This window comes from Dendrobates tinctorius, unplaced genomic scaffold (genome assembly GCF_039654945.1).
Source record: "Dendrobates tinctorius isolate UK_male_01 unplaced genomic scaffold, ASM3965494v1 ptg000048l, whole genome shotgun sequence".
Classification (NCBI taxonomy): Eukaryota; Metazoa; Chordata; class Amphibia; order Anura; family Dendrobatidae; genus Dendrobates; species Dendrobates tinctorius.
The window spans coordinates 21,543,312-21,568,740 of NW_027361716.1; the positions used below are offsets into that span (position 1 = coordinate 21,543,312).

The following is a 25,429-nucleotide window of genomic DNA, read 5'->3' on the forward strand; positions in this document are numbered from 1 at the left end:
CTATGGTAACTTGCAGCCGGTCGCCTTGTGAAAATGGTTCCGTCATCAGCAACGAATCAGAGGAGGCGAGTTCAGACAGGAGCAGTCCGCAGAAAGGAATGGCTCAGCACAGAGCGACAAAGGATGAGGCCTGCAAGCGGAACGGTGAGGAGGACGCCCGGCTGATCGTCTGCAGCACCACACACGTGCTCCGGTCACGCTGGGCCGGACACTGACATTACCTTACAGTCTGCGCATTGCACCTTCACCTCCCCTGTCTAAATTATACAGAAAAATGTCATTTCCAGCAGTTTTATTCTTCATCAAGCATCTGATTGCAGCTCAGTGTTCCTTCCTTTGTCTTGCAGGGCTCCGGCACAGTAATAGTTACGTCTCCCCGGCTCAGTGTGTCGGAGGCCATAACATTTATGCTGATAGGATCGTTCAATGTAATGGGACTTTTGTTTCTGACATTGATTTAAAAGTTTTGTACAAGATAAGAAAAACATGGCTGCTTTGTTCCAGAAACACAGCTCCATGGATGTGCTTATCAGCGAATTCATTGGAGCTGCAGTACCGCACACAACCTGTGGGCAGCTGTGGCGCAGTTTTGGAAGAAAGCAGCCACGTTCATTGCATCTTGTACAACTACACCGTTCCCTGCCCTCATCCGTCCTCAGGCGTTCCATAAAGCACTGCATGGAATGAGCATGATGGCAATGAGAAGCTGATCATCCCCTTAGAGGCAAGATCCTGATCATTTTGCAGAAATTATTCCAAATTGAATTCTCTGCCATGTGCAGTCTGTGGAGAATTGACTATCATAATAACCCTGTTAGAGAGTTTGTGTGTGACTACAAGGAAACAGCGCCACTATTATCCATAGGCTGTGCCTGGCATTGCAGCTAAATTCCATTTAAAGTGGTTATTGGAGAAACATTTTATATTTAATAAATAATCTTTATTTTTATATAGCGCTAACATATTCCGCAGCGCTTTACAGTTTGCACACATTACCATCACTGTCCCCGATGGGGCTCACAATCTAAATTCCCTATCAGTATGTCTTTGGAGTGTGGGAGGAAACCGGAGTGCACGGAGGAAACCCACGCAAACACAGGGAGAACATACAAACTCCTTGCAGATGTTGTCCTTGGTGGCATTCGAACCCAGGACCCCAGAGCTGCAAGGCTGCAGTGCTAACCACTGAGCCACCATGCTTTTTCTCATGGCACTAAGAACTGACAGGCAGTTAGTTGCTAAGTACCTGCCTGTTCTACCTGGCACCGAGTCAAAGCAGTCATGGACCGCTCCTGCCGGTAATTCTGCTACTTCATTGGATCTCACATCAACAAAGTAACTCTTTGTGTTTGTCAACAGCACGTAAAGCCAACCTCATGGTGATTGGCAACCAGCTCCCCGCAGTAAGCCGGTGGGGAGCCAGATGGTAATCGACATGGCGTCCACAGTCATGGCCCGTCAACAAAGCAGAGCGGAAGTGAAGCTGCTGCTCTGTAAAGGTAACATCACCGGGAGCTACAGAAGGACCAGTCCATGACCGCTCTGAGTCAGCAGAGATCAGCGGCGTCCTGAATAGGCAGGTCGTTATTAACTTTCTGCCTGAACGTTCTTAGGCCCATAAGAAAAAATAAAATAGTTGTGGATAACTCCACTAAAGTATTGTCATGTATAGTGTCCATACCTGGTGCCCTCCGTTTGTCTCCCTTTGCTTCCTCCCCTAAGGCTCTTGTCCGTTCTCCTGCATCCAAGATGGCTGCCACAGTGGTACGTGTGAACTATTCCTCCGCAGCACAGGAAAGGAGGGGAGGCATGTTCGAGACTTACCACTGGGCTCTCTATGCCACAGCAGCAGTCATTTTGGACAGGAACACTCATCTCAGCGGAGGCAGCGGGAGTCCGGAGAGGAGCACCAGGTAGGGTGACTATACAGGACAAATATGTAGTCACTTTTCAGTGCCAGGGATTAGGGTCACTTTAAGATAATGGAGCTGAGCTGTAATACCAAGATGGTACTGCTCCTGGAAATAGTACGCTTTTCTGATCTCATACAGCCCTGTTAATATAGTTAGTATACAATGGTGTCACAAAATGCCAAAAAACAACCCCGCAGAAACATTGATGGTAAACTAAAGGTTTTAAAAATGTATATGTAAGTTGTACAGGTAATATATATCCCCGATGATAAGTATAAATAATACATTTCATAATGGCGAAAGTCCCAACCATAAACCCCCACTGAGCACCAGGACTGTTCCTGCTATCTGAATAAAGGACGGGGAGGAATTGTATAGGGCGATAACGGGACATTCACCAGTCTCATCTTCATTCATAGCATATCAGTTGAAGCGCCTTGGATTGTTATATAGTGAAATGTTCTCCAATTTTGAAATATATTTTACAAGGAATTCATAACAAGTTATTTTTTAAATCCATTTTGCTTTAGATTGTGAATATTTTCACCACATTTATCAGGGGGGGGAACAATGTTTCATACCTTGGATGCACCTTTGAATATAACACCTCTGTCTAGAGCTTTTTTTACCACCACCATACTGGAGTGAGAATTGTGGCTTCTTAAAAAGTCACAATTCATAAATCCAGCTTTCACAAACCACGCACACTTTTCCATCCATTTTTCAAAAGTGTAGAAAACAGTATAAAATTGCAAAATTCCTTATAAAATTCCAAATATTTAGGCAAAAGCATCATGTACAAAACTTGTACATTTTTTATCCAAAAAACTGGTTCAGAAACTTTGTGTTTCTTATACAGTGAGTAGCGAAAGTATTCACCCTCTTGGCATTTTTCATGTTTTGCTACCTCAAAACCTGTAATTTCCCAGTTTTTTTGAGTGTTTGTATCAGTTCATGTAAAGAACATGCCTACAACTGGAAACATTTGGTTTTCCTTTCATTGTGAAGTAAACAATAAGACTAAGTTCACACTGGGCATTTTTTCTGTGTTTTTTCTTTCTGCAGCAAAACCTGAGTGCTTGGCAGGAAAGAAGATGCAGCAAAAACACAGGTTTTAGTGCGTTTTTTTCATGCATTTTTTTCCATTCAATTCAATGGGTGAAAAACGCTGAACGAATTGATGACAAAAAAAACAATGAGTGTGCATGAGATTTCTGAAATCTCATAGACATCCAGCTGAAAATGTGCATAAAAAATTGCAGCAAAAACGCCCAGTGTGAACTTAGCCTTAGCCAGAGGTGTACGCAGGGGGGTGTCCGAAGACTTCTCTGTCATAAAAGCGGACCCCTCTTGCACCTGGTAAGTAGCGGCCCTGTGATATCTTTTGCAGAAGCCTAGTTATGGGTACATCTAATCATTAGGGGGTTTGGATAACCAGAATGGGAAATGGTGCCGAGCTCCTTTTATGTCTCTACCCCTAGATTATATAACAATTGATTCCTTTTTAGCGCCATTTAGCTATAAGGCTTTTTATTTTATTTGAAATTTAGGTTTTCCAAAACAAAAAAGAAGCAAAAAAATTGGTAAGATCTTCCATGTACTGATCACTTACACTAATATTTTGAAATATTTACTAACGCTTTGGGAAGATATGCAATATCTCTTACAGGGGTTGTCTCAACTTCTTAAATGGTTAAATATCCCCCCTGTGTGACTCAGGGGCTACAAAGGCAAAGCTGCCTCTGCTATCAGCATGGGAGGGCACACAGTTTACACCGGCGGGCCAACCATGCTGCTGGTCCAAACAGCCTCTCGCCAGTAGTGCACCTCCTCCTCACCCCGGTAAGCAGGAGTCAGGGAGGCAGAGTGGTGCACTCCTGGAGAAAGAAGATTAGATAACACCTTTAATTCATGGTTAAGGCCATCTCCAGAAACAGCTCTGCGTGATACATAACTTATCTCTCCAGTAAGACTCTGGCTGCCTGCATTGTCTAGGGGGCTTGAGAGCTAACCCCATAATATCTTTGCATTCCCTGCACACAGTATACGGTAAGCTCCCTCTAGTGGTGACTACAGCATTTAGATTTTTTTTTGTATACCTATGTAAGCAAACCAGGGCTTTGTCTTAGTGAAAAAAAGTCATTTTGAACTTCTTAAAATTTAAAATAAGGAACAAGGTGGACAATCACTGGACTGCTGAGGTCATATAGAACATTGCCTCATGTGATGCCAAGTGCAGATCATGTAACCCAAGTTGGGCAGTGCAAGTCATACAATTGTTTTATTACAGTCAATAAAAGTATTGTCTGAGTACTACAGTACAGAAGTGTTAGATGTCAAGTTATTCTCTGTCAAACCTCTGTGTATCGCATCAGAGCTTCCCTGGGCCATACACTCTTGCAGCTCAGATTGCTCTTTAAAATGGCCAGTTCGCAGTTAAGGTCCAGCTTTAGGTCCTTTATGGTCTGTTATGGCTGATGTTGCTATAAAGCCGGCGTCACACTAGCGAATAAATCGGGCGAATGCAATAAAAAAAAAAAAAAAAAAAAAAAAAAAAAAAAAAAATCGCATTGCAATCGTCCCAATGTTAATCTATGGTGTAGCTCCCATCATCCGATTTTTTTTCGGAACGTTTCCTCGGACCGAGACAATCGCAGCATGCGATTTTCGGATCGGACTCGCCAATGCAAGTCTATGGGTGCGATTAAAAATTGGATTACAAACGGACCACAAGTGTGACTTGCGAAAAAATCGCACCCGGTGTCCTTTAGAAAAGCCGGCAATTCATTTTGCAATACAGTTTTAATAAAGAAACTAAACAAAACGAAAGAATAGATATATACGCATAGAATACATATATGTATAGATACATGTCATTGAGACACATATATACAGTATATATATATATATATTGTGGCAGGGCTAAGGGTCGTGTAATTGATGGGAGATATGTGTCTCATAAATGGCTTATCTCCATAATGTAAGGCAGAAGTAAAGCATACCAGATATTGTTATTGTTGTTGTTTGAAGGACCTGTGGTGAGGTCACAGTCATGTGACCAGTCAGCTGCTGGGAACGTGGGTGTGGCTACAGCCTTATAATATGACCTGCTCCTGAACCAGGGAGCTGTATGTGGGGAGGACTACACCTCCCAGCAGGTGCTGAGACTCGCGGTCTGAGTCTGCAACCACGGACATTTATGTTTTGTTTGCCTAAGCTAGAGGCTATTTTTTGGTGATACGCTGTTTTATGGTTTATGACAGAAATAAACCTCAGGAACTTTGGAAGAACCTGTCTCCTGATTGTCTCCCACTGCACCTGAGTGAGTCACATCCCTACAATTGGTGGTACACGTGCGGGCAGCGGTCCCAGCAGAGACTTGAGACAGTTGCTGCATGTCCTGGGTGAAGTTTGCAGTGGAGCAACAAGCACTGCCGGGAATCATGGAGGACCTCATGAAACACCTGGTCCAGTCCCAGGCACTGCAGCAGGAAACCAACAAGCTGTTGTTACAGCAGATCCAGCAAAGCCAGCAGGAGCAGCGGCAGCAGTTCCAGCAGAGCCAGCATGAACAACGGCAGCAGATGCAGCTTCTGGCAACCGCCATCCAGGAGGGCAGGACGAGCGCCCCAACCCCAGGTCGGGCTGATGCCACCGACGTCGAGAAGGCGGTAAGACGCGCATTACAAAAAATGACTCCTGAGGATGATGTTGAGGCCTTCCTGACTGTGTTTGAAAGGGTGGCTGAGAGGGAAAAACTTCAGCCAGAGCGGTGGGCGGAGGTACTGGCCCCATACCTAACGGGGGAGCCCCAGAAGGCGTACTTTGACCTGACGGTACAAGATGCCAGAGAGTATCCCAAATTAAAAGCGGAAATTCTTGCCCGCTTGGGGGTAACAATGACTACCAGGGCACAGAGAGTTCATCGTTGGGCCTATCACCGGGACAAACCCCCGCGCTCCCAAATGTTTGACCTGTTGCACCTGGTCCAGATATGGCTGCAGCCAGAGTCGGCTTCCCCTGCACAGATGGTAGAGTGAGTTGTGATGGATCGGTTTGTGCATTCTCTGCCGAGACCTCTACAGACTTGGGTTGCCCAGGGTGATCCCCAAAATGCTGATGAACTGGTTGGGCTGGTCGAGAGATACCAGGGGATGGACGGGTTTGCCGAAGGAGATCCTGACCGACCAGGGGACACCTTTTATGAGCAAGGTGATGAGAGAATTGTGCAGTCTTGCAAATTTCCCAGCTGAGGACTTCAGTGTACCATCCGCAGTCAGATGGCCTGGTTGAGAGGTTTAACAAGACCCTGAAGAGCATGCTGAGAAGTCATAGAAGAAGATGGTAGAGACTGGGATTGTCTCTTACCGTATTTACTGTTTTCTATCCGTGAAGTTCCCCAGGCCTCCACGGGGTTCTCCCCCTTCGAGCTTCTGTACGGCCGGCATCCGCGAGGTCTCCTAGATATAGCCAAGGAAACCTAGGAAGCCGAAGTCACGCCCCACAGAAGCGTCATTGAGCATGTGGCACTGATGCAGCAGAGGGTTGCGAAGGTGATGCCCATTGTTAAAGAACATCTCCGCCAGGCACAAGAGGCTCAGGCCAGGGTCTACAACCGGTCAGCCAGAGTGAGGCAGTTCAATCCGGGAGACCGAGTTCTCGTGCTAATCCTGACGGTGGAAAGTAAGTTCTTGGCCAAGTGGCAAGGGCCATATGAGGTGGTGGAGAAGCTGGGTGACGTAAACTACAAAATCCACCAACCCGGAAGCCATACCAGGTTTACCATGTTAACCTTATCAAGCCGTGGCAAGATAGAGAGCCAGCGGTAACTCCGTGCTTGCTGGGCAACCTAGAAGGGGAGGTTGGAGCCGTTACCATAGCGGAGACTCTATCGAAGGCCCGGAAGCAGCAATGCCGGGAGTTACTCCAGAAAAACCGCGACCTGTTCTCAGAGTTGCCGGGGTGCACGAAGGTGGTGGAGCACGAAATTCTGACCGAGCCACATGTGCGGGTGAACGGGAAACCATATCGTATTCCTGAGGCCCAGCGAGAGGTAATCTCCAAGGAGGTGCAGCGTATGTTGAAGCTCGGGGTCATTGAGGAATCCAAGAGCGGCTGGTCGAGCCCGATTGTCCTGGTCCCAAAACCTGATGGTAAATGGAGGTTCTGCAACGATTACCGGAAGCTGAATGAGGTCTCCAAGTTCGACGCTTATCCCATGCCACGCGTTGATGAGCTCATCGAGAGACTTGGGCCTGCCAGGTACATAACCACTTTGGATCTGACCAAGGGATATTGGCAGATCCCCATGGCACAGGAAGCCAAGGAGAAGACGGCATTCTCCACACCAGACGGGTGCTTCCAGTATGTCCGGATGCCGTTTGGCCTACAGGGAGCTCCAGCAACCTTCCAGAGGACGATGGATAGAATCCTTGCACCTCATAAGCTATACGCTGCCGCATACCTGGATGATATCGTCATCTTTACCCCGGACTGGGAGACTCACCTGGAAAAGGTCCAAGCAGTGTTTGACGCTCTAAGAGATATAAAGTAGATGTGACAGGCTCAAACCCCAACTTAGGTGCTCTGGGAAAAAACAAGACTAAAGTATAGGAGTAACCCCGGCACACTAATAACATGAAAGTAAAGTCTTCTCAACGACCGTCTTTAATTGTTGTGATTTTATTGATTGTGAAAAAAAAGGGTGGTGTTACAATCCAAAAAAGGGTGGTGTTACAATCCAACGTTTCAGCTCTACATCTCGAGCTTTCATCAGGGATATGACTACAATATATACAATAAAAGAACAAAAATCAATAAATAAACTTTATAAAGTATTATAAAACCAAAAATCTAGTGATAGGTGATACATAAGGTGGGGACAGTGTCAAACATCCTTTGTGAAGGTGTGTATGGATCTATAATGATGTGAGGCCAGTGAGTATGTATTGTGGTGTGATACGGTGAACATGTGAGAGGTTGAACAGAGGAATAGAGTGAAGGTGTAAGGAGTTGAAAAGCATGAATGTGTAGGTAGTGTTGAGAAAGGGCATTAGGGGACAGTGAAGTGGAGTGGGAATAAAGGTGAGGTCATCTAAGGAGGCAGTGTGTAAGGGGTGCTCTTGGAAATGTTAAGGCATAAGGTATAAATACCTAGATCCTTGGTTTTGAGGTGTGTGTATAAGTGGTATAGGTTTGCCTTTGTAATCCAGCTGCTGGAACGGTACCTATAGTAACCACTGAGAAAGGGTATAGGTTAAGGAATAGCAAGGTATATAGAAAGAAAAGATATAAAAGAAAGTTTTAGGGGTCACATACCGATGTGTAGGGTCAGCACGTGACTCCCGTCCTAAGGACAAAAAAGCAGGTCAATAAGCTGAGATGGAGAAAGGAAACCCAGTCTATGAAGACTGTAGGGCACCATTACCTTGTGTCCTAAATCTAGTCAGGTGTGGAGGAGGCCGGAAGTGCATGTGGCTTAGTGCAGTGATGTTAAATACTGTCAAGCACTTCCTGATTGGGTGGGGAAGGGGCGGGAATGGGAGGAAGGGCCATCGCCATCTTAGTGAGGTCAAAAATGTCTGAATGAATGTACTGAGCATGTGCAGGGCGGGGATAGAGAATGAGCATGTTTTGACTTGACAGGAAGTGATGGTGGCAGTCACCATCTTGGTGAGGTCAAAAAATGTCAGAATGAATGTACTGAGCATGTGCAGGGCAGGGATAGAGAATGAACATGTTTTGACTTGACAGGAAGTGATGTTGGCAGTCGCCATCTTGGTGAGGTCAAAAATGTCAGAATGAATGTACTGAGCAGGTGCGAGCCATCCAGGAAGTGAAGTAAAAAAGGGAGGGTTGTGAGGAAATGTCACATGCATACAGGCGGCCATTTTAACGATGGGACTGTGCTGAATTCATGCACGGTGATAATTTCAGTGCTGGTTGTGCCTATCAGGTTTCAGAGAAACTTCCTTTTCCTGCCTAAAAACAAAGAAAGGTAATTAGAGCAAGGTTTACATACAAAGAGTAAAATGGCGTTCATATTAACACACTTATGTCAGAAATATCTCCTATAAACCAAAAAACGTTGTGTAGGAAAAGAACTTATTTGGTAGTGATTTTAAACTCCTGATGAAAAACAAAACTAATTCACTATGAAGTGGAATTTAGAAGGGATTAATAATACATTTCAGATTCTCTATTGAGACCGTGTGGATGGAGGGTATTTAGGTGATATATCCAATACGCTTCACGCTCTTTGAGCGTTTGGATTCTATTACCCCCTCGTCTGGGTACAGGGATTTGTTCGATAACCTGAAATTTCAGTTGGCTTACAGAGTGTCTATTTTCCACAAAATGGGCAGGAATTGGTAAAAGTGTGTTCTCACACCGGATGGTTGATTTATGTTTGGAAATGCGGTCTTTCACATGCTGGGTGGTTTCCCCAACGTATCCTAGGCCGCATGGGCATTTGATTAAATAGACGACAAAATTTGAGTTGCAGGTAAAATAGCCATTGATCTTGTACCGTTTGCCGGACCTCGGATGGGTGAATGAATCGCCTTTACTAACATTCGTGCATTGTGCGCAACCCAAACAAGGGAAGGTTCCGTTGCGCACCGTGCTAAATGTCTTCTGCCTGAATGTCTTGAAGTGGGAGCCCACGTCGGCTCTAACCAAAGTGTTTTTTAGGTTCTGAGCCCGCTTATGGCAGATGAGAGGAGGATTTTGGAAATTTTCAATCCCCGGGTAAGCCTTTTCTAGTAGGGGCCAGTGTTCAAGGACTGCTTTTTTGATCAGAGGAGAGAACGGGTGATAGGTGTTGATGAACTTAACCCTATTCTCTACATCACAGTCACGTTGGGTAATTCTGGTTTGTTGTTCAGCGTTAATTTTGGGGTATCCTCTTGTTTGAAACTTTTCGGTCATCTCGTCATGTCTCATTTGCCTGATATCTGGTGTTGAGACTATGCGGTCAATTCTGTCATGTTGGGATTTAGGTAGAGCTATCTTCACGTGTCTTGGGTGACAACTGGACCAGTGTAGTAGACTATTACGGTCTGTAGGTTTGACGTAAAGGTCACTTGTAAGGGTGCCAGAGTCAGTTTTAGAGATCATGGTGTCAAGGAAACTGACAGACTGTGTGTTGGAATGTGAGGTAAAGGTTAGGTTCGGTATACTCTGGTTGAGGTCATGTACAAAATCTGTGAGGCTATTGGTGTCACCTGTCCATACACAAAAGATGTCGTCTATGTATCTGAGCCAGGTAAGAGCATGTTTTCTATATAGATGATGTGTGTAGACAAAGTCAGCCTCAAATTTACACATGAAGATGTTAGCGTACGGGGGGGCTACATTCGCCCCCATCGCGGTACCCCGTGCCTGAAGGTAGAATTGGTCCTCAAAGAGGAAATAGTTGTTGTTGAGGACCAATTTGAGTGTATCGGTACAGAACAATTTCTGGGGTTCGCTAAGAGAGGATTGTAAATCTAGGAACCATCTGACAGCCTTGATGCCAAGATCGTGATCTATACTAGTATATAGGCTGTTGACGTCTAGGCTGGCTAATAAACAAAAGGAAGGAATGTCATGGAGGGTTCTAACGTGGTTCAGAAAATCACCGGTGTCTTTGAGATAAGATGGAATTTTTGGTACTAGTGGAGTGAGGATCTTTTCCAAGGTTATTGACAGGGGTGAGAGGATAGAGTCGGTAGATGCCACTATGGGTCTACCGGGGGGCTTTTCCAAATTTTTATGTATTTTGGGGGTATATAAATGACTGGAGTTATGGGACTTTGTTTGTGCAAATACTCTGCCAGTTTAGAATCAATTGTACCCAAATTTAAGTGGAAGTTGATCAAATTGTCTATCTTTCTCTCTATGGAGTAGATAGGATTCGTGGGGATGGGTCTGTATGTCGTGACGTCAGAGAGTTGTCTCTGGATTTCAGACAGATAGTATTTCTTATCCAGTACTACAATGGAGCCACCTTTATCAGCAGGCTTTATGACAATGTCCTTGTTGTGTCTAAGACTTTTCAGTGCTAATGATTCTTCTCTATTAAGGTTATGCTTAAGGTGGTATTTACCATGTTTGATTTCATCTATATACTTATCCACAGAAGCATTAACAAGTGAAATATACGTCTCGACAGGATGATAGAGGCGAGGTGGTTGAAACGTGCTCGGGATCTTGAGTCCGAGATCTTTGAGAATAAACGTCTCTTGGGTGCTGGTTCCCGAGGAGAAAGGTACCTGGTTGGTGTTTATGTCTCCGCCATCTTTGTCAAAATGTACCTTAAGTCTCAAAGAGCGGTAAAAACGATTTAACTCTTGGTGTACGAGGAACGGATCAAAGGAGGGAGTGGGACAGAATGAGAGGCCCCTCTGGAGAACTCGGATCTCGGCAGGTGAGAGACAATAGGTAGAGATGTTGAAGACAAGATTGTTCTTACCTGAGATCGAGTATTGGGACGTGTATCCCTCTGGGGGTCCTCGTCTGTTTTTTCTTCTTCCTCCTCGTCTGAAACTGTGTTTGGAGGTGCCGGGGGTTTCTTGCGCGGGTCGAAAAAAGACTTGGGCGGTTTCCCACCGCGTCCTCCTCTGCCGCCTCGTCCAACTTGACCACCATCCGAACCTGAAGAACCTGATGAGCCATATCGGTTTCTGTAGGGGGGACCATCTGGAAGTGTGGTATACCGCCATCTATAGACCTGGTTTTTGAGATAGTCGTCCTGGTCTCTCAGAAACTTGTTCTTTTTTCGTGTTTTCAGTTCATTGGTGTAGTCTTGTAGAGTTTTGTTGGCTCTTGCCTTAAGGCTAGCGAGATCTGTTGGAGAAAGGGTGTTAGTCAACTGATTTTCGATAGCAGCAACCTGATCTTTCACCTTCTGTATATTCTCCTGGAGAAATTTGATGGTCAACACCATTAAATCTATAGAGCACTTATTTAGAATATTTTCAAAAAGTTGACAATATTCCTCATTGTCACTGAAGAGGGTTGGTCGTAACGAGACCCTGAGTCCCCTCGGAATCCGCTGTGCCTTCGTGTATTGAGCTAAAGTATACGCATGCAATTCAAAAGATGAAAGTTTCTTCAATTCCTTTTCATAATCCCTCGATTTCACCTCACGGGTAGGGATATTCAGGAAATTGTCAGTTTCTCTGACCGTAGAAAGAATACTAGATCTTTCTTCTTCGTTGAAGGAGAAGACACCGAAGGAGGCCATGAAAAATTGAGAAAATATGGTTTAGAGGGGGAGACAACTGTCTAAAATAGATCAAATATAAAGTAGATATGACAGGCTCAAACCCCAACTTAGGTGCTCTGGGAAAAAACAAGACTAAAGTATAGGAGTAACCCCGGCACACTAATAACATGAAAGTAAAGTCTTCTCAACGACAGTCTTTAATTGTTGTGATTTTATTGATTGTGAAAAAAAAAGGGTGGTGTTACAATCCAAAAAAGGGTGGTGTTACAATCCAACGTTTCAGCTCTACATCTCGAGCTTTCATCAGGGATATGACTACAATATATACAATAAAAGAACAAAAATCAATAAATAAACTTTATAAAGTATTATAAAGCCAAAAATCTAGTGATAGGTGATACATAAGGTGGGGACAGTGTCAAACATCCTTTGTGAAGGTGTGTATGGATCTATAATGATGTGAGGCCAGTGAGTATGTATTGTGGTGTGATATGGTGAACATGTGAGAGGTTGAACAGAGGAATAGAGTGAAGGTGTAAGGAGTTGAAAAGCATGAATGTGTAGGTAGTGTTGAGAAAGGGCATTAGGGGACAGTGAAGTGGAGTGGGAATAAAGGTGAGGTCATCTAAGGAGGCAGTGTGTAAGGGGTGCTCTTGGAAATGTTAAGGCATAAGGTATAAATACCTAGATCCTTGGTTTTGAGGTGTGTATAAGTGGTATAGGTTTGCCTTTGTAATCCAGCTGCTGGAACGGTACCTATAGTAACCACTGAGAAAGGGTATAGGTTAAGGAATAGCAAGGTATATAGAAAGAAAAGATATAAAAGAAAGTTTTAGGGGTCACATACCGATGTGTAGGGTCAGCACGTGACTCCCGTCCTAAGGACAAAAAAGCAGGTCAATAAGCTGAGATGGAGAAAGGAAACCCAGCCTATGAAGACTGTAGGGCACCATTACCTTGTGTCCTAAATCTAGTCAGGTGTGGAGGAGGCCGGAAGTGCATGTGGCTTAGTGCAGTGATGTTAAATACTGTCAAGCACTTCCTGATTGGGTGGGGAAGGGGCGGGAATGGGGGGAAGGGCCATTGCCATCTTAGTGAGGTCAAAAATGTCTGAATGAATGTACTGAGCATGTGCAGGGCGGGGATAGAGAATGAGCATGTTTTGACTTGACAGGAAGTGATGGTGGCAGTCGCCATCTTGGTGAGGTCAAAAAATGTCAGAATGAATGTACTGAGCATGTGCAGGGCAGGGATAGAGAATGAACATGTTTTGACTTGACAGGAAGTGATGTTGGCAGTCGCCATCTTGGTGAGGTCAAAAATGTCAGAATGAATGTACTGAGCAGGTGCGAGCCATCCAGGAAGTGAAGTAAAAAAGGGAGGGTTGTGAGGAAATGTCACATGCATACAGGCGGCCATTTTAACGATGGGACTGTGCTGAATTCATGCACGGTGATAATTTCAGTGCTGGTTGTGCCTATCAGGTTTCAGAGAAACTTCCTTTTCCTGCCTAAAAACAAAGAAAGGTAATTAGAGCAAGGTTTACATACAAAGAGTAAAATGGCGTTCATATTAACACACTTATGTCAGAAATATCTCCTATAAACCAAAAAACGTTGTGTAGGAAAAGAACTTATTTGGTAGTGATTTTAAACTCCTGATGAAAAACAAAACTAATTCACTATGAAGTGGAATTTAGAAGGGATTAATAATACATTTCAGATTCTCTATTGAGACCGTGTGGATGGAGGGTATTTAGGTGATATATCCAATACGCTTCACGCTCTTTGAGCGTTTGGATTCTATTACCCCCTCGTCTGGGTACAGGGATTTGTTCGATAACCTGAAATTTCAGTTGGCTTACAGAGTGTCTATTTTCCACAAAATGGGCAGGAATTGGTAAAAGTGTGTTCTCACACCGGATGGTTGATTTATGTTTGGAAATGCGGTCTTTCACATGCTGGGTGGTTTCCCCAACGTATCCTAGGCCGCATGGGCATTTGATTAAATAGACGACAAAATTTGAGTTGCAGGTAAAATAGCCATTGATCTTGTACCGTTTGCCGGACCTCGGATGGGTGAATGAATCGCCTTTACTAACATTCGTGCATTGTGCGCAACCCAAACAAGGGAAGGTTCCGTTGCGCACCGTGCTAAATGTCTTCTGCCTGAATGTCTTGAAGTGGGAGCCCACGTCGGCTCTAACCAAAGTGTGGATGTACACGGGGGGAATCAGGTCACAGCTTACGGCTCCACACTGAGTCTCTCTGTGGTGATGCGTACGCGGTACTCATGAGCCTGGATGACCAATGGGCGTCCTGCACGTCTCTCCTGGCGGACGCTGCTAGTCACAGTGGGGATCTGCGGGCGCGGGTCTGCTCTGTGACCTGGCTTCAGTGCCAGAGCACTCACTTCTCCCTGCTGCGTGCTGTGTGTTCCCGCCAAAACTAAGTACCTCCGCGGTCGCTGTGGCTGCAGCCGCTTAGCCACCCCCTACTCCCGGATGTGTCAGTTTGTCCGGTCTCAATAGCTTTCCCCCAGACAACAGAGGAGACAGCCCCGACAGTTCCTGACCCGGCACAGAATAGGTACCCGGGGGCCTGTCTTTTTTCTTACACATACAGAAGACTGACATTGTTTTTTTGGAAAATTTAAACATTTTCATGATCCTCAACAAGCCATTTAAGCTCTCACATTGACACCATACCACCTTGTAACCTTGATACATGTTGCTGGCCGGAAGTCCATATCATAAACCACTATACATATATGACAACCTTCACATTGCATGAGATCAGAAGCCTGTACCATCGGCAGTGGGCTACAGATGACTTTGTTCTGCAGCAGCTGGAGATCCGGACTAGCCGTGATGCTGCAGACGAGAGCAACCTCGGCATCTAAGCAGTTAGGCCATTCTTCAATGTTGCAATCTGAGGCTAAGTTCACACTATTGTATTTTTGGTCCAAGTGTTGTCTGTGAAAAAAATTATTTGTGGCTTAAACTTAAACACTGAAAACTTCACATATTTACAATGTCTGCAGCAATATCAATTCTAAAACGTTAGATTTTTATTTTGTACAGTGACCAACATAAAAAAACAATTCCAGGATAGGTGTGTTTTTTTTCATTCTGTCCCCTCCCCACAAAATGGAGAGAGAAAAGGTACCCCAAATTGTGTATCTTATAATTTTCAGAGAACCTAGCTTGCACGAAACAGTGGTGGAGAAATCACCAGCCTTGGTCCTCCTTATCTTGCAGGTCGTTGTATGCCCCGCTTTTCTTAGGGCAAAATTGGAACAATGAATAGGCCTGACTTAAATATCACCTCCACAAGATGAGGACAGAAGGTCCCCAATAGAATAACAGTCAGTAAATTGGTGTGACCTTTGATAAAAAAAACCTGCAGACTGGAGATGGAGTTGGCCTTGCCTAATACTGCAGCACTGCTGTGCTCTATTATGTCCTGATCTTTCTTCTCTGCCTATTAAAATTACTCACACTGACAGCTACAGTAACTCTCAAAATATACTATCTTCATTAAACCATATAAATCTTTCTTAAAGCTTTTTCTTTCTAGTTCAGATGTCTAAAAATGTATTTGCAGTATCAAATCAGAAGACAATAGGCCTTGGGGCGCCTTGTGATCACACACATGCGGACATACCCCTGGTTGTCCAATACTGTTACTGGCTGCGAGTCTTTCTTTGCATGCAGCTTGGTCATAGACTATAATTTTGTGCTACATTTTGCCAGCGCTGTATTTTTGGTAAGATGGGTGACTGAGTAATAACTAATTTGTAATGATTGTTCCTAGTGCCAATCAGTGATGAAGAGGAGGGAAACGTTCACTTTGACAAAAACAAAATGATGTCTGACCCCTTTGACTCATCTTCTGGTTCAGTGCAACTTATTGCAATTAAACCGGTGTCTATACCACCCGCTCTCACCATGTCAGAAAGAAATCAGGAGATGTCAATCATTAATGGAGAGGTAAGGCATATTTATCGGATGATTACACAAACACTAAAGGGGTTAGGTTCACCCCTCTCCTGCTTGTAAATGTTTGTGCTTTGCATGTTGACAAAGACTTAAGGTACTGTCACACTTAGCGATGCACCAGCGATCCCGACCAGCGATATGACGCGGTCAGGATCGCTGGTGCATCGCTAAGTGGTCGCTAGTGAGCTGCCACACAGGCAGATCTCACTAGCAACATCGCTGGGGACGGGGGTCGCTACTTACCTGTCACACCAGGCGATCCTGCGTCCTCCCGCCCGGCTCCACTCGTCGCTCGTCGTCACAGCAGGAAGCGCCGCAGGAAGCTGACGATGAGAAACAGTCCAGGACGTTCTCGCGCAATCAGCGATAACCAGCGGGGGAGCGGGTTGTAGGTAAGTATCACACACAGCGATATCGCTAGCAATATCGCTATAACGTCACAAGTTATAGCGATATTGCTAGCGATATCTCTTAGTGTGACATGCCCTTTAGTGTATTGGAGCCTTATAGCAGTTACATGCGTGGTCTCATGGTTAGCATGCACTGTCCTTGATCTAAAGGGATATGTCCTGGGAATAGGTGCTGTTAGGGCAAGCCACATTTCATTATCACATATATTGATTGTTGAAGTGCTCCCATTAAGGAATTTTGCATAAATTGATTGAGCTCAGCTGACGCCAATAATTCAACCTGGGTGGATTTTTGGTTGCGAATCACAAGTTACACAAAATGCACAAAAGACTATGGCCCTCTTTAGTTGCAGTGAAGAAAAATTTATTGATCTTTCAGCATGTCACGTATTAGTGTCCCACACTGTACAAGATGGCCAATATTTCAGCCCTCCCAATTGAGCGTCCTCCACACTGCTCCTGACAAGCCAAGATCATGGTATGGAAGGACCAAAACATTGGCTGTCTTGTAAAGTGTGGTACCTTTGTATGTACCCTTGTAAAGTGTGGTACTCTTGTATGTACCCTTGTAAAGTGTGGTAACCTTGTATGTACCCTTGTAAAGTGTGGTACCCTTGTAAAGTATGGTGCTCTTGTATTCTCTTGTATGTAGCCTTGTAAAGTGTGGTGCCCTTGTACGTACCCTTGTAAAGTGTGGTACCCTTGTATTGTGTGCTGCTCTTGTATGCCCTTGTATACAGCCTTGTAAAGTGTGGTACCCTTGTATTTACCCTTGTAAAGTGTGGTGTTCTTGTATGCCTTTATATGTAGCCTTGTGAAGTCTGGTGCCCTTGTATGTACTGTTGTAAAGTATAGTGCCCTTGTATGCCCTTAATATGTAGCCTTGTAAAGTATGGTGCCCTTGTATGTAGCCTTGTAAAGTGTGGTTCCCTTGTATGCCCTTGTATGTAGCTTTGTAAAGTGTGATGCCCTTGTATGTAGCTTTGTAAAGTATGGTGCCCTTGTATGTAGCCTTGTAAAGTGTGGTTCCCTTGTATGCCCTTGTATGTAGCTTTGTAAAGTGTGATGCCCTTGTATGTAGCTTTGTAAAGTGTGGTGCCCTTGTATGTAGCCTTGTAAAGTGTAGTGCCCTTGTATGCTCTTGAATGTACCCTTGTCAAGTGTGGTGCCCTTGCATGTAGCCTTGTAAAGTGTGGTGCCCTTGTATGCTCTTGAATATACACTTGTAAAGTGTGGTGCCCTTGTATTCCCTGGTATGTAGCCTTGTAAAGTGTGGTGCTCTTGAATGTACCCTTGTACATACCTTTGTAAAGTGTGGTACCCTTGTATGTACCCTTGTAAAGTGTGCTGCTCTTCTATGCCCTTGTACATACCTTTGTAAAGTGTGGTGCCCTTGTATGTACCCTTGTAAAGTGTGGTGTTCTTGTATGCCCATATATGTAGTCTTGTAAAGTGTGGTACCCTTGTATGTACCCTTGTAAAGTGTGGTGCTCTTGTATGCCCCTTTATGTAGCCTTGTAAAGTGTGGTGCCCTTGTATGTAGCCTTGTAAAGTGTGGTTCCCTTGTATGTAGCCTTGTAAAGTGTGGTGCCCTTGTATTCCCTGGTATGTAGCCTTGTAAAGTGTGGTGCTCTTGAATGTATCCTTGTAAATTGTGGTTCCCTTGTATGCCCTTGTATGTAGCCTTGTAAAGTGTGGTGCCCTTGTATTCCCTGGTATGTAGCCTTGGAAAGTGTGGTGCTCTTGTATGCTCTTGAATGTAGCCTTGTAAAGTGTCGTGCCCTTGTATGTCCTTGTATGTAGCCTTGTAAAGTGTGGTTCCCTTGTATGCCCTTTTATGTACCCTTGTAAAGTTTGGTGCCCTTGTATGTACCCTTATAAAGTGTGCTGCTCTTGTATGCCCTTATATGTAGCCTTGTAAAGTTTGGTGCCCTTTTATGTACCCTTGTAAAGTGTGGTACCCTTGTATGTACCTTTGTAAAGTGTGGTGCTCTTGTATGCCTTTGTATGTAGCCTTGTAAAGTGTGGTGCCTTTGTATGTAGCCTTGTAAAGTGTGGTGCCCTTGTATTCCCTTGTATGTACCCTTGTAAAGTGTGGCGCCCTTGTATGCCCTTGTGCGTAGCCTTCTAAAGTGTGGTACCCTTGTATGTACCCTTGTAAAGTGTGCTTCTCTTGTATGCCCTTGTATGTACCCTTGTACAGTGTGGTGCTCTTGTCTGCCCTTATATGTAGCCTTGTGTGGAACCCTTGTAAAGTTTGGTGCCCTTGTATGCCCTTGTACGTACCCTTGTAAACTGTGGTGCCCTTGTATGTACCCTTGTACAGTGTGGTGCTCTTGTCTGCCCTTGTAAAGTGTTGTGCCCTTTATAGGCGGGTATTCATTACTCTCTGGATATCAATCCTATTACTGAGCACCAGCATCCACTTGAAGTTCCGGACACAACCTTTCTACCAGTTACAGATGTCTTTGGTATCATAGACAATGTATGTGGCATGCTGCTGCTACCTGCTTGTTATACACATGCTTTTTGGTTGTTTCTTTAGAGCTAATTTACAAGTGTCTAATAGTTGCATATCTAGAATAAAGAAGAAACCAGGTGCACCAACATGTGTAATCAATTATATATACAAATTAGAACAGAATTCATTATCACTGCACCATAATTGGTCTCACTAGCGACATCGCTGGGGACGGGGATCGCTACTTACCTGTCAGACGCGGCGATCCTGATGTCCTCCCGCCCGGCTCCACGCATCGCTTGTCGTCACAGCAGGAAGCTGACAACGAGAAATGATCCAGCAGCTTCTCGCGCGATCAGCGATAACCAGCGGGGGAGCCGGTTGGAGGTAAGTATCACATGCAGCGATATCGCTAGCAATATCGCTGTAACGTCACAAAATCGGTGACTTTACAGCGATATTGCTAGCGATATCGCAGTGTGTAACGGGGGCTTTAAAGTCATGAAAGGACCAGGGAAATTTCCAAATTGGAACACTCACTGAATAATAGTATACAAAACAACAGAGTGTAGACCCAAAAAGAGTAAATGTAGATGAAAAAAATCAATATTTTATTAGATTTAAAAAACATCACATAAAATTCATAAAAACATACAGTACAGGATTTAATTCAGGGGAAGGAACAAACAAACAAGTACGGTATGTAAACCGGGCTTTAGATATATGTACAGAGGTGGGAAGGCGGTGGAAATAAGATCTCTATGAGAGATACAAAATCACTGCAACCTAAAGTGCAAATGCCTAAATGTAAACTGGTAATATTAACCTCATAAAGTCAATAATATAGTGCAAACAAAGAGGGGAAATTTCCCAATACATCTCTAATAGCTGCCTGACCTGCTATACATCAACAGTAAATATCCAAGATGACAATCAAATGAAGTGACAAAAAGCCACTCTTACCCATAGTCCCTCTCTAAGAGTCCCGGAACACGCAGCCCATGGGCTATGACTATCTGCCCCCAGTCGCTGGCTTACCCTGTCTGGCGCAGAAAATTGTACAGGAGCCCACGCCATTTTTCCCCCGAAAAGATTCTTTTATTAAATACACACATGTCCCATAATTTGCACACACACTATACTAATTATATTGGTCACTGACATCTACTGTATATATCTAACTATTCTGCATGGATTTACTGTATGTAACCCATGTCTCCTATCCTGTCAACTCCTGCATTGATTTTACAGAAGCCGACAAATGAATTACCGGCTATTCTATATATCTCTATGCAATATAAAGATATACATACTGTATGTGTGTCACTGACATACATATATATATATATTTTCTGATGACAATCGCAGCGTGCTGCAATTTTTTTCTAGCCCGATCATGATTCGATCTGAGTTGGAAAAAAAAACACAGGTGAGCACACAATCATAGATTAACATTAGTCCGAATTCAATCCTATTTTTTATCGGATTGATTTAGTCCAATTTCATCGTAAGTGGGCATGAGCCCTTTATGTAAAACTCTTTGCACAGGAGTAAAATAATCTGGCTGCAGTTTTCTTTAGCAACACCTCACCTGTCCCCATGAGTTGTATTGCAGCTTTATGGAATGGGGCTGAGCTGCAATACCCCTCACAACCTGTGAACAGGTGTGGCGCTGTTTCTGGAAAAAACAGTTATGTTTTTCTATGTAAATTTAGTAAGTAGATTGTGGTAAAGCTTTTACCCACTGATCCCAGTTTTAACAGATCCCCTAATATATCAGTCAACAGTGAGAAAAATATTTTCGATGGAGTACACGTAGTAGAATAGGTTAAAGGACTCGTAAACAATGAATATTTTGTGATTCCAGTTAAACTGATGGAGATCTGACAACTTGTATGTCGAAATAAAGACAACTTCTTGAAAGATACTTTCCTCTTACCAGGTTACTAAAGCACTTAAGCAGAAATCGGACATAGAGCACTATCGCAACAAACTACGTCTGAAAGCCAAGAGGAAGGGCTATTATGATTTCCCTCCCATACAAAGCAAGTCACTGAATGATCGGAAGAGAAAGATCTATGACAAAGCTCAGATGGAGATCGACAACGTGCTGGATGCCGGAACAGACACCTCTTCTCCATTTGTGGAGCCTAAGAACAGGTACAATGTATTACAATTAAATTTTCTGGCCAAAAAATGGCTAATGACATGAATGTTAGCATTGCCACTTAGGAAAACCCATGAGAGCAGATCAAAACTATAAGGCCACGTTCACACGGTCAGTATTTGGTCAGTATTTTACCTCAGTATTTTTAAGCCAAAACCAGGAGAGGAACAATCAGAGGAAAAGTCTAATAGAAACACGTCACCACTTCTGGATTTATCACCCACTCCTGGTTTTGGCTTACAGATACTGGGGTAAAATACTGACCAAATACTGATAGTGTGAACATGGGCTTAGATCGGTCGATACAATGACTGCACTCACAATGTATTAATAGGTCCAGAAAGAAATGCAATTTACAGGCAGCGAATGGTATATTTAGACACATAACTTGTGTTCCTGGACCCCTGAATAAAATATGGAGCATGTAACATCAAACATTTGTGTTACTAGTAAGTTTGGCAAAGGGACTCATGGTTACCCTGTATTAACCCCTTCACCCCAATGCCTGTTTTCATCTTCCTGACCAGGCCAATTTTTTCAATTCTGACCAGTGTCACTTTATGAGGAAATATCTCTGAGAACTCTTCAACGGATCCCACTAATTCTGAGAATGTTTTCTCGTGACATACTGTACTTCAGAATAGTGGTAAAAGTTGGTCAGTATAACTTGTGTTTAGAGATGAGCGAATTTGATCGGTCAGAGCTTATTCGGCAAGCTATAGCGCTTACCGAATAGCTGCAGAGGGAACCCTGCTTCCTGGATCGTTCTGGCTGATCACCTGTTTGGCTCCGCAGCTGCATGTGTCACGACTGTGTGACAGTCACGACACATGCATGGAGAGCCTGTGTGTTGGAAGAAGTTTATTAACCCTTAAGGTGCTTCACAGAAACTGAAGCAATATGGAAGGAGAAATTAACATTTACATTTGTTCACAAAAATTTAACTGTACACCCAATTTTTTTATTTTCACAATGATAACAGGAGAAAATGGACCCCAAAATTTGTTGTGCAATTTCTCCTGTTTACGCCAAAACCTCATATGTGGGGGAAAACTACGGTTTGGGCACACGGCAGGGCTCGGAAAAGAAGCAGCACCATTTGACTTTTTGAACGTGAAATTGGTATGAATCTAGAGTGGTCGCCATATCGCATTTTGAGAGCCCCTGATGTGCCTAAACATTGGGAACCACCCACAAGTGACTACATTTTGGAAACTAGACCCCTCAAGAAACTTATCTAGATGTGTGGGGAGCAATTTGTATCCCCAGGTGCTTTATAGTACAAAGATATATATATTTCCTGTATCAGGTGCTTTACAGAAATGTATAACATTGACAGTGAAAATAAAAAATCATATTTTTTCCACAAAGATTATATTTTAGCATCAATTTTTTTATTTTCACAAGGAAAACTGGAGAACATGGACCCTAAAGTTTGCTGTGCAATTTTTTCTGAGAACACTGATACCCCATATGTAGGGTAAACCACTGTTTGGGCGCACGGCAGGGCTTGGAAGAGAAAGAGCACCGTTTCAATTTTTTAACTCGAAATTGGTTGAAATCAAGAGCGGCTGCCATGTCGCGTTTGGAGAGCCCCAGATGTGCCTAAACAGTGGAAATTCCCCACAAGTGACCTCATTTTGGAAACTAGACCCTTCAAGGAACTTATCTAGATGTGTGGTAAGCACCTTAAACCCCCAAGTGCTTTACAGAAATTTAACCGCTTCACGACCTTCGCTGTACTAGTACTGCTCTGCGGGAACTGCATTTCTGTCCAGAGCAGTACTAGTATGGCGCTGCCATTTTCCGGTCACCGCACAGTGATCAGGTTCCGATGGCTGCTGTGCCTGACAGCAGACCATCCCTGCACATCGCCTCGCAGGGCTGCACTGCCCCCCGCATCGGTGATCGCTGTGATTGGCTAATCTATTCTGACCAGCCAATAACAGCAATGTCACAATAAAGTTGTAAAAAAAATCCATGTGACATGCTGTGATCTGTGCTATGTGGCGCAGCACCAATCACAGCCGTCACAATGGGTGCGGTGATCGCGACGTCACCTCACCTGATTAACCCCTATGGCGCCGATTGGCTCAACAATAGTTTCTGGCCAATCAGCGCCAAAAAGGGTTAATCTAAAATAGAGATCACTGCCCTGCACACCATCTTTTCTTCAGATTTGGCGTGCAGAGCGGTTCTCCAGCCTCTGTGTCACCTGAAAGAAAGTTTCATTGGTGACCAGTGTGATCTACCCGGCGACCTCCTGCTTCAGAGTTCTTCTCCAGCTTTCTGCTGTGTGCTGCAATCTGCCTGCTGTGTGACTCCTGTGATAACAGCAGAGCAGCTGCACCTCCCCCATCCCTTTCCCAGTCTCCCCATCCCTGTTCCAGTGCCCCCTCCCCTTCCATTTGCATTTTTAACGCACTTTTTTGGCCTTTTTTTCCTGTGCGCAGCACCCTGTGCAGAGCATTCGTGCTCTTCCTGTGTCCGCAGCGCTCTGACCACTATCGCTGCTGATCAGAGACTGCGCCACAGGACTTTTTCTTTTTTTAGCTAGTTAGCGCAGCGGACGTCACAATCTAGGCAACGTCCCATTTTGTTTTTTTTGGAAAAAAATAATAGTTAGTACAGCGTAGTTTTAGATGTAGCTAGGTAGTGTAGCTGGCGACACAGTGTTAGTGACGACCGATTGTTATTTGTTTTTCTAAAATAAACAGTTAGTACAGCATAGTTTTAGAGGTAACGTAGCCGGCGTCACAGCGTTAGTGACGTCCGATCTTGTTTTAGAGAGAAAAAAAAGTATTGTGCGGTTTTATAGGTAGGGAGGTAGTGTATTTTTTTTTGCATGAAAAAAACCTGCTGTCACTGGGTATTTTCTAGTGCATTAGGGGAGCGTACGTCACATTGTTGGTGGCGTTCGTTTTTCTTTTGCAAAAAAACAAATTAGTTGCATCGAATACATTTTTAGTGATTGCATTAGGGAAGCGTACGTCACACTGTTGGTGGCATTTGTTTTTCTTTTGCAAAAAAAAATTAGTTGCATCGAATACATTTTTAGTGAGTGCATTAGGGGAGCGTACGTCACATTGTTGGTGACGTAGGTTTTTCTTTTGTAAAAAAGAATTATATGCATCTGGTATATTTATATGGAGGGCATTAGTGTAGTGAATGTCTAATTTTTTTTATACAAACTTTTTTTACATCTGATTTTTCTTTTCATTTTTTTTTCTCTCTACTATTTTTTTTACTCCTTTTTATAATAAAATGTACCCTATACATAAGCCCCACACATTACACATGTAAAAGCACCACTTGGGCTAGTTTTACACTAGCGCTCTCGGGCGCAGGGCCACCGCTTAGCTCCGCCCCCGGCCGCGCGCCCCCTCCGGTCTGCTCCTCCTAGGATCGTATGACGCTGCATGTGATCAGCGTACCGTATATTTAGCGTTGGGTACGCTGACTGTGCGCTGTTTTGCATTTTTGTGCGCTGGGCGCAGCGCCAAAAGGGTGCAGCACCAGCAGAATCAGGCCAGCGCACGACCAGCGCATGGTCAACGTACTTCAGAGCAAGTGACACAGATGGAGAAATTAACTCAGCAAGAAGCTAAAATATGGTGGGACTCTACTACGCTCCATGCTGTGGCCGGCGTCTGTCAGCACAGTGCGCTCTGCTCTGGGTCTCCCGGCGCGTGCTCAGTGTGTGTGACGCCGTGCTGCAGCATAGGACCTGCAGACACCATGGCGCATGCGTCGCTAGTGCCATTTTCATTGGTGGACGCCGGTCATGTGACCGGGGTCATGGGCTATTTGAAGGCCCTACAGGGACTTTTGCACTCACTCTCCTCCTTGATAAAGCGGCGGGGAACGTCGCGAAACGCGCGTCGGAGGCCTCACTTGTGAACCCCCTCCTCCTCCCCGCCCTGGTAAGTTTCTCCATGGTTTTTTGCCTGTGGTTTTTTTACTTCAATCAGCATTGGGTTTATTTTTTACCTTCATTGATAGCAGGCATTGGTCATATAACACTTTGTTACCGCTATTATTGCGATTTACCCTATAGATGCTGGTGTGGCATCTTGATCTGAGGTATGATCTATGTTCCATGGTTGTTGCTCACTGGGTATTCCATCTGGGGGGATGTGTGAGGCTGGTTCATGGGACATATTGTCCATCATTGTTCATGAGCACATCTTTTGCTATCCGTTTTGTATTGTTGCTATATATTTAATAACAATTTGCATTTTTCTATATGAAATTTACTGCGTTCTCTC

General features: G+C 44.2%; 2 protein-coding genes across 6 annotated transcripts in view; one reads left to right on the forward strand and one right to left on the reverse strand.

Annotated features, from left to right (window-relative positions):
* The window catches only part of KIAA1549L (KIAA1549 like), a 499,083-nt gene that overhangs the window by 362,827 nt on the left and 110,827 nt on the right, over positions 1-25,429 (forward strand). For 3 of the 5 annotated variants that reach the window (XM_073576346.1, XM_073576342.1, XM_073576345.1), the window contains 4 exons: positions 17-144; positions 3,464-3,496; positions 15,939-16,114; positions 20,937-21,154. In XM_073576346.1, the coding sequence (XP_073432447.1) occupies positions 17-144; positions 3,464-3,496; positions 15,939-16,114; positions 20,937-21,154 (555 nt within the window). The remainder of the gene's footprint in view (positions 1-16; positions 145-3,463; positions 3,497-15,938; positions 16,115-20,936; positions 21,155-25,429) is intronic. The other 2 variants (XM_073576347.1, XM_073576343.1) reach the window with 1 other exon arrangement.
* On the reverse strand, positions 7,580-13,640 carry LOC141090255 (uncharacterized). Its single transcript, XM_073576348.1, has 3 exons — positions 13,080-13,640; positions 11,368-11,741; positions 7,580-8,894 (listed from the first exon to the last, which is right to left on the reverse strand). Exons 1-3 carry the CDS (start codon positions 13,540-13,542, stop codon positions 8,865-8,867), a joined length of 867 nt encoding a protein of 288 aa, XP_073432449.1. The 5' UTR covers positions 13,543-13,640; the 3' UTR covers positions 7,580-8,864.